At 34.5% G+C, this 9,359-nt stretch overlaps 1 protein-coding gene across 1 annotated transcript; it reads left to right on the top strand.

Annotated features, from left to right (window-relative positions):
• Positions 1-898: 898 nt before the first annotated feature.
• Positions 899-7,831, top strand: LOC146165526 (contactin-5-like). The gene is made up of 11 exons (XM_083380948.1): positions 899-1,076; positions 1,156-1,216; positions 1,839-1,975; positions 2,151-2,296; positions 3,695-3,791; positions 4,138-4,419; positions 4,969-5,036; positions 5,158-5,292; positions 5,614-5,725; positions 7,455-7,568; positions 7,818-7,831. Exons 1-11 carry the CDS (start codon positions 899-901, stop codon positions 7,829-7,831), a joined length of 1,344 nt encoding a protein of 447 aa, XP_083237074.1.
• The last annotated feature ends 1,528 nt before the right edge of the window (positions 7,832-9,359 follow it).

Below are 9,359 nucleotides of genomic sequence, written 5' to 3'. Positions count from 1 at the left end.
AACAACAAGTATAACGCCCACAAAAAATAACATTAAATACAACACAGTTAAGACACTTATTTGTGACACGAACTGCCAATGTGTGCAACCATTTAGTTAGCCCTAGTGTTAGTAATGTAGTGGTTGCACTTTTTTAAGGTGATATAACGTGCGCGTTTAATCAATTGGCGTGCCATGCAAAATCAGCTTGTCAGGGGCAGTGTCGTAGCCACCCGAAAATTTTTGGGGGGGGCCAAAAAGTTGGAATTTTTTGTTTAGCTTTTGTCTTTGTATTAACTGCCGTAACGAACACAAATAACAATGCTAGCAAACCGTTTCGAGCAGCAACTGACTTAGTGTTAACGAAATACTCAAAAAACAGTCAAAGAGGAAAAACGGTCTAAAAGTAGTAAAAGTACATTAATGTATAGTAAATGTTATATTAACTACATCGTTTGTGACGTACCAATGCATGACAATTAAATGTGTGGCATGCCTGTGATCAAATGTTTTGGTACTGCTCATAAATGCTACAAAACAAATTATTAAGAGCAAAAATATTTATAAATTTTGAAAATAGTTATAAATTCTGGCTACGCCTATGGCCAGGGGTTGCCGACCCCTGATTTAGACATCTTCCCAATAATTTAGGACTTATTTGATCTACCAACTAAGCTATGCAGGTCAAATCTTGTTTGCAAGCATTTCTTGTCGACTACCTGATTTTGTTTAGACTTTAAATGCCACCCGGTTATTTGTAGATAATTACAATTTATAATTAAAAAGTGCCGTTTACACTAGATGTTTGTTTTTAGATAAACCAACTTGGGTCACGAACATCTCCTCGCAAATTGTCCATTACGGTGAAACAGCAACGTTTTATTGTAAGGCTACAAGTTTATCTGCATTAAAATACACAATGTTAAAAAATGGTGCTCCTATTGAAACGACGTCACGTGTGAATATTGGCGTGGGAACGGAAGGCGGAAGTGTGATGACGATTGCGGAAGTTGGTGAAGATGACGTGGCAATATATCAATGTGTGGCTGAAAATCCACTTGGAAGTTTGATTTCAAATGCCGTGCTTAGAATTAAAGGTAAATGAGCTTTGCATTTTTTACCCATTATTGTCAAATGTGTGGTAAAGTCATATATTGTTTTTCTTTTCATTCATAGAACTTTCACCTCGTTTTGCGACCGGCTTCGATAAAAGAGTTGTGGAATCCCTGAAAACCAAGTAAGTTAAGGCTTGGTCATTCATATATGATTTTCAAGTAAAAAATGACATAACCACTCGCTTTATCCTAGGTGCTTTATTTTAAAAAGCAAGCAAAGCAACAAAAAACAAATAGCTCTAAATATACTCTTCGGAGCGCAGTAATGTTGGTAAATAGGCCAATACATTAACTTACAGTAACTTATCTGGACAAAACAACTAACCTCCGGTGCCGTATTTATGCTTAACCTTTTAAAGTGATGTTGTTTCGGAATTTTTTAGGACTTCCATTTTGAAATGTACAGTTGAAGGATACCCAAGACCTCAAATTTATTGGATGAAAGATGGCATTAATATTACAAACAACGTTAAGTAAGTAGGAGTTTTTGTATAGTCAATATTTTAATTGCTAATATTTTTCTATAATTGTACCAAATATTGGTTGTTTCTGCTTGCATCGCCGTTACGGCCTTGGTGAAGGTGCAGTTTTGTTTTGTATTCCATTTTTTTGTTTATTTATGCTAATACTTATGCTTGGCAAAAAAACTTATTTATTTAAGAATTAAATATATTCGGCCTATTCTTATGGTATTTAGCAGATGTTTTTTTGTTTTTTTTAATATATATTTTTTTATTTTTACAGAATATCAAACAATGGATCACTAACCGAGGGATCATTGCTGATTCAAAGTACTTCTAAATCCGATGAGGGGACGTATAGTTGTACGGCAACAAACAATAAAGGAACAATTACTGAATCCACACAACTTGTAGTTTATGGTAAAATAACGTTTTCTACATAAAACGCGACGATTACATTTCTTGTCTATAGTAGCGGTGTTATAATTTCTTAGTAGATTTTAAATTTTATAACGGAGTCATTTTCAGTTTATATGTTTTAAAACTCGTCTTTCGTGTGTAAAATTACATTGTTTAAGATTTCACTTTTATTTAGAACCCACTATTGCTGTAGCAGTTAAAGTCACAATTGAAGTATTAAGAGGACAAAATCAAACTTTACAATGTAACGAAACACACGATGAACGACTTAAGACAAAATGGAGTTGGACTCATGTTGTTGGCGGAATTGAAACTGATGTTGTAAATTATATAAATAATACTCTACAGGTAAAGTATCCATTTGTCATAATGATAAATCAATGCTGATTGGCTACTGAAGTCTTTATCACTTAGTAGTAAATAAACACAATTGATGCGCACTATGCAAAACCATTATAAAACAGGGCGGATTCGTGATATTTGTTTTGAGTTGGCGGCATTGACTAAATATAAAGCTAAAATCCAGTTGCCGAAACGTTTACCTGTTCCCAAACTTTTCTAAAAAAATTGCCTGATGGAACCGTTGTAATTATTTTAATATTTCGCGGCCCTATAAAAAATCCAAGGGTCAGGTTCACCCGTGTTTCCTGTAAAACACAAGTGCAGTCACGATTCTTTCTAATGTAACAACTTTCTAACTAATGCCAACGATTTGCTGATAGCAGGAAGCACAGCATAATAGATGCTTTATGATGTCACAAGAGACATCATAAAACACGCTATATGGTCGAATAATAAAGCATAACTAAAGACAACAATGATGACAGATAATGGTTAAAATATAGATGATTGTTTATAAACATTCGCTATAGCCTTATGCTGAAAAACTTAAAGACTAATTCTCTTTGGGGACCCTTTGAAACTGCTGTACGTACCCCAGTTGGTCCGCGGACCCCAGTTTGGGAACCGCTGCCTTAGACGTATATTCAATGCATAAATGATAAGCACTATATTATCTCCACAGCTTATGGCGGCACCAGCAATCGCGTAAAAAGTTCGCACAGAACGCAAAAAAACATAGCCTACATTTGGTTAATCTTGTAGTAAAAATTTTATAAATGTTTTTCACGATACAATAGCAAAATTACAATGTTGAATGAAATACTAGATACATTTTGATGCAAAATTGCATTTTATAGGGAGTTTAATTCCACACAGCGTTAGAATGTGGACACCAAAAAAGATAAAATAATAAACGGCGCCTTGAACCCGAAAACAGTGCCAAGCCATATTGTAAAACATACCATAAAACGAATAATACACATGCAAGGTGTGAAAACCTTTGCGTTTACATTGTTAAAGTTGGTAGAAAATATAGTTTGACAGACTGACAGAGCCACATTTTGGCACGCGGGCGTAAACCCCGCTATGACAATATAAAAAATTCTTAGCCAGACCAAGTCTTAAAATACAATACAAAATATGTACAGCATTCACGCGTCCCACAACTACATGATAAAACTTAACTATTAAAAATAGCTCTGTGGACCACACTTCGCCGACCATTACCGTATATGAGACTCGTTTTTGCTCAAGGCATAAATGGCCACTAGGAGCAGTAGTTGAGCAAATTAAATAAAATACCAAAGGGGAGAAAATTAATATTAGTTTTGCCAATGCGCAATCAAGATCACAAAAATGTATTCCTTTATTTCACAGTTGAAAGAAGTTGGAGATGGTCAAGAGGGTTCTTACAAATGTTGTATTTCCTCAAAATTTGATCGGACATGTGCTACAACACACCTAACAATAGCTGGTAAACACACACGCTGTTTAAATATATGTCGCTCCATATGTCATTTTGCTTAAGGCGTTGACGTGTATATGTGCGTTAGCTTCTTTCAATATTTAACATGAGCTGATAAGGCATCTAAAAAATCTTATTTATGCGATAGGCGATAAAATATTTTAATGAGTTATTTTTAACTAAAAACAATTTTTTCTTGCATGTTTTTAAACATCAAGGTGTTTTTGGTGTATTGCTTTATTATTCAAACTGGGCTAATGAGGCAGACAATCAAGAATTTGATTGTTCTGTGATTTGTTACCACAAGAAAAACCTACAGTTGGGTCTCGTTAAACTCGTATAAATTATAATGTAGACCTCCCTACAACCCCGATCCATGTTGACGTCATCAAATCAAGCACTACGTCACAGCATCTGACGTGGGACGACCAATCATCAGGCGTCATTCAATATAAAGTGGAAGGACGTTTAAAACAAGAGAACGATTGGTTTACTTTCGATTGTGACGTCAACAAACCTTGTTTTGCTTCAAACTTGCTTCCATACAACGAATACGTTTACCGAGTATATTCCATCAATAAATATGGAACGAGCAATGCGAGTGAAATAAGCAAACCACGAAAGACATTGGGAGGAGGTATTCAGAGTAAAATTTACTTATGATATTTATATCCGCTGCTTCATATGGCTAACCTAAACAGGATTAAGGCAAATTATTCCGTTGCCTCTTTTGTTTCCATTAATGTTAGGGTTTTTTCAGTTAGTCTGCATTTATACTTACCAACATTTTAGTTACCACATTTGCAGGAGCCTCGTAAGAATAGCAAAATAAGTAATAAAAGTGCTAATCACAAATTTCTCGAGAGTATTTAGATAAAAGTTTTGTTTCGAATTCGCAAAAAGTTTAACTGGATACAATCACTTTCTGCGCACTTTTTATATAATCGACTAAAGTGACAGTATATTCCCAATAGTTACGTCATAATGTTTGTGATTATCTGAAACAAAAAATACTGGATCCACCCCCGAATTAGTGCACTTCATCGAAACAAATACGAAACACAACATGTTAAAACTAACATTAATTTGTTCAGCTAATTTATGTTACATAATATATAGGTATGAATTGCCATCGATCTGGATTCTAAGTTTTGTACAATCATTAAAAGTATTTTCTTTGTTGTAGCTCCTTCTTTGGCGCCATCTGGTGTCAATGCAACGTTGAAAGATGGAAATATATCGGTGACTTGGAATGTAAGTATTTTAAAGGTTTTATACAAATTTTAGTAGATGTCAAATCTTAACCTAACAAATCAACTGTTTTTTTCATCTTGTGCGTTGTTTTATATCAAATAATTTTTTTTGACAATTTCAGACCTACCCGACCAAATACTATGGATCATCCAAAGTGATTTATATTGTCGAGCATCGGTTTGCAACGGCGGATGACGGAAACGTTTGTTCCGAGTGGAACGAAACCCATTCGTCTGCTACATCAACCTTAATTGCGGTAAAAACTTGATTATTATATAAAAATAATTATAGTGTCCAAAATGTACTGAACCTAAATAAAATTCCTAAATAAAATAAATATATAATTGCATGCGACATTCCAAAGTGCCCTTAAAAGAATAAGTGTTTTAGAGCTCTGGTACATCCAACGATAATTGTTGAGTTATTTACAAACACCAACGCATTGTTTCACGTTTTTCTTTTTTGGCGCCATTTTTATTCCCGTTTTTTGTGGCTTTTGGATAAACAACTTTCCATTTTTGGTAAAACTAATGTTTACTTTTTACGCTCTAATTTTCCAACCAAACGTATTTTACAGATCCCGAAACGCAAAAAGGATGCTTTGTACGAATTTAAAGTTGCAGTTAGGAACGAGTTTGGTCAAAGTTTCTTCAGCGAATTATTTAATATCACAATTGCAGCAGCACAAGGTTTGTAGATAGAGCTCATGTAAATGGTGTCATAACTAAAGGCGTTTTTTTTCAGTTGCAGGCTACCGTCTGATTGTCGTTCAAATTAAAAAAGAAAAATACCTAAAATTTAAGTTCTGTGTAATATCTATACAAAACAAGCCTATACACAATATGCATTACAAATGCATTTGCTTGTAAATTGATTTTGTAACTTTTACCTTTTGTTGTTTACTACTTGCCCCAGCTCCGACGTATACGTCTGTTTTCCGAAAGAACTTTTTTCGCAATAGGCTCACCTCTGGGTTGCAATTATATAATAGAAAACCACCGAGAAAGAACTCCTTTTTCAAATTCAATTTGAAACAAATTTAAAACAGAAAGTAAATTAAAATCTACTATATGGTTGGAACTATAAAGAATATGGGTTTCACCAGCACCAACACTCGTAACTTACCTGTTCTCATTATAGACAAATGATTCTCAACCCTTTTCAAAGCGACTTAGATTTTGGGAAAATACTACAGGGTCAAATCTTGCGGCCCAATCCTTTTCTGGTATATTAAACGCCATGAAGTGAAATACCTTATGAAACCCCTTAAATGAAATGGTTTAATTTGTGACGTACAATTGCAACAGGGTGGAACTAAAATGCGGAAAATAAAAATGGTGTTGAAAATATAGTTTTTAATGCACGTTTGGCCCACAATATTCGACCAAATTTATTGCAACGTCAAACTTGGGTTTTAACAGTATATTAAAGGTAATTTGTTAGGAAAGCTAATAATATGTAGGGTATGGTAAACCAGTGGTTCTTAAGCTTTTTAAACTCTCCTGTGCCTTGAAAAAAAATCTTATAACATACAAAGAGAAAATCAGTATTAGCCGATTACACATCATTGGAACCACATGAAAATACTCAAGTTGATAGTTTTAATTGCATTTTTTATATTGCCTTGAGCACATAAAAATTGTATATTGTGCGGAATATTGGAATTTCTCACACTGATTTTGACAAATATTTATGAGGGCCTTTGACTTCAAGCTTAAAAGGTGGCTTTGTTTTAAGGTGGCTTTGTTTTAAATTTGAAAAGTTTTTGTCATCCACATATACTTTATAGTAATTAAAAGTTTTAAAACGTGCATTGAGCATTGAAAAAATATAAAACTGCACTCTATTAAAATGTGTTTGTTTTATTACCAGATGAAAAAATAATTCCTTGGTTTATATTGCCCATCGTCATCGTGTCAGCACCTTTCGTTTTATCGGGACTGGTAGGCCTGGTGCTATTGGTCCGAAAACTAAAACGTCAAAAAGGTAAGATCAATGTCATTTAATGCTGTACATGACAATGAGTACCAAAAGTCCTAACAAACCTGTGTGCCACCTTTTTTTGAGGATTTTTGCTCTTTGGTTGCACGATGTTTTATATATCCTTTATTTTTTGTATATTGAGCGGGTTAAAATATACTGTGTGACAACTTGATTAAACTGTACTCCGTGAACATCTATGTTTTACTTGATACAAGATTATCTAAATCCTGTCTTACAATTACTGTGTGTACTTTTTTGTTAATGATTGAATTTTGGGTTTTAAATAAATTCATCCAATTCGACAATAAGCCCGAAATTCAGATAAGTGTCCCCCTATTCTTCAGAATAGGTTATATTCGGCCTTTTGTTTAGCCTGCTGTTTTGTTTAATCTATGTTGTCATGTATTTGGTGTTTACTTAAAACTTTTTTCACAGAACGAGGATCGCCCCCTGAAGATGGATCTTCAGGATCAGAACATGAACTTAATCAAATGTCGACTAAAGATCCCTCCAGTAATAAAACCTCACAACAGGACACAAAAGTAACAGGTACATCATGTGTACAGATAAATTAGGTTATAATATTTGACGGCTAATATTACTCGTATCATGTTCATTGTAACTCTGTTAACATTGTTAGTTAGATGACTAATACAAGTTTTAAACCAGCCAATGCTCAATATTCTTACAGTTAAGTTTAGTTTATAATTAAGCTGCTTCACTGAAATATTGTATATGGTTAATTTCATTAAATCAAACTGTATTTAGTAAAACTATCTTTTTTATAATCTTCCTCAGATCACCTAAAGTAAAATGATAGCGTATTTTAAAACAAACCACTTATTTTGGTTGAGCACAGAAGAGAAGCAATTTAATGAAGACGAGAACCATAAACTCCTTGACGAGAAGGATAAACTCCTTGACGAGAAGGATAAACTCCTTGACGAGAAGGATAAACTCCTCGACGAGAAGGATAAACAAGCAAATTTGCGACCTACCGTAGCAATCCCCTTTCAAGTTGAGAGAAACTTCTCAACTAAAGATCAACATGATTTACATAAATCAGTTGAAATGGGTGAAAGTCATGCATTTGATACCAATTCAAGAGCGTTGTCGCCATCGGTTGATTGTCGTACATCATAGGCTAAATCCCTTCCAGTTTGACAAATCCGGATTAAAACAGTCTGATCGCGACTAATGAAGTGGAACGCTATTTCTTTTGTTGTCGCGTCCCCACCGACCAGACTTGACGCAAAACTTACGCACAGCAGACAGACACGACTAAACGCGTTTTTAGCGAGTTAGCGCGTGCACTACTTTTTTACCGTGTCTGAAGATGCTTTTTGATAGGAACCATTAGTTTTTTACAGTTTTTTGTAGGTTTTATATTAGAGTTTTATTTTAAAAAGTTAAGCAGGTTATTTTTTTTAATTACAATAGAAATATATTCCTGGAACGGTCTAAAAGCCTTTTTAATTTTTCGTATCTTTCTTTTCCATGCCTGATTTTACCAGATTGACTAGTTCAAAAAATTTGTGAAAACATATAAAGTGCGAAAATGTATATGGAAAGAAACCACTCACACCTTTTTTCACAAATAGGGTATATACGCACTACTTGTGTTGTCGTATAAACTGCTGGTTACGTTCCCGAATACACATTTCTTCCAAAATTTACATGTTATTTGCCTCCGCCATGAACACAACTGAATTATATCGCTTAGCTTCGACCAGTTCAAGTTTCGCGCTTTGTCGGTGGGGATTGGACAGAGTCGCTTTCATACACGTCGCGACAAGTCAGACATGTTTCGTCGCATCGTGTCTGCGGTCCTGTGGCACCAAATAGTGTTACTGATGATGTATGAAATGTTACTAATAAGTTCTTCTATTTTCTAGCGAAACTAATTCCTTTTAACATAAATCGAATCAACCTTGATATAATATAACCTGTCTAAACTGTAGCTACTAGACATAATAATAATAAAAAACGGCTCCTCTGGTAATTGTAATTGTTAACCAAAACTTCGGCAATCTATTTAAAACGATTTCTTTAGAGTGCATGACACTGAATTTTCCATAATATTGTAGAACGAGCGCTTGGTGTCATTCGCCCTGACGAAGGCGTTTTGAATAGGTTGCCGAAACGTTGGTTAATAATTGCAATTACCAAAGGAGCTGTCTTTGACTATATAACCTGCCTGGCATTCTTCTGCTTATAAATCTGTTTTTTCTCCATCGTCCACTAATTTCTCGTAAAAAATCCAACACAATGTGTGATATGCGTATTTACCTTTCTATCTCTTGTATATAACGACGTTTTTTGCTACACAGCTACCGCTTA

The sequence above is a fragment of the Ascidiella aspersa genome, chromosome 2, assembly GCF_963924565.1.
Source record: "Ascidiella aspersa chromosome 2, kaAscAspe10.2, whole genome shotgun sequence".
Classification (NCBI taxonomy): Eukaryota; Metazoa; Chordata; class Ascidiacea; order Phlebobranchia; family Ascidiidae; genus Ascidiella; species Ascidiella aspersa.
The sequence above is the reverse complement of the archived record's forward strand: the minus strand, read 5'-3'. Positions and strand labels throughout refer to the sequence as shown.

Bases quoted from the DNA above. Each gene is read 5' to 3' on its own strand.
- LOC146165526 (XM_083380948.1), top strand. From the start codon at position 899: ATGTTAAAAAATGGTGCTCCTATTGAAACGACGTCACGTGTGAATATT. The intron at 5,037-5,157 runs GTAAGTATTTTA...TGACAATTTCAG, and splicing joins ATATATCGGTGACTTGGAAT to ACCTACCCGACCAAATACTA. The intron at 5,726-7,454 runs GTTTGTAGATAG...CTTTTTTCACAG, and splicing joins CACAATTGCAGCAGCACAAG to AACGAGGATCGCCCCCTGAA.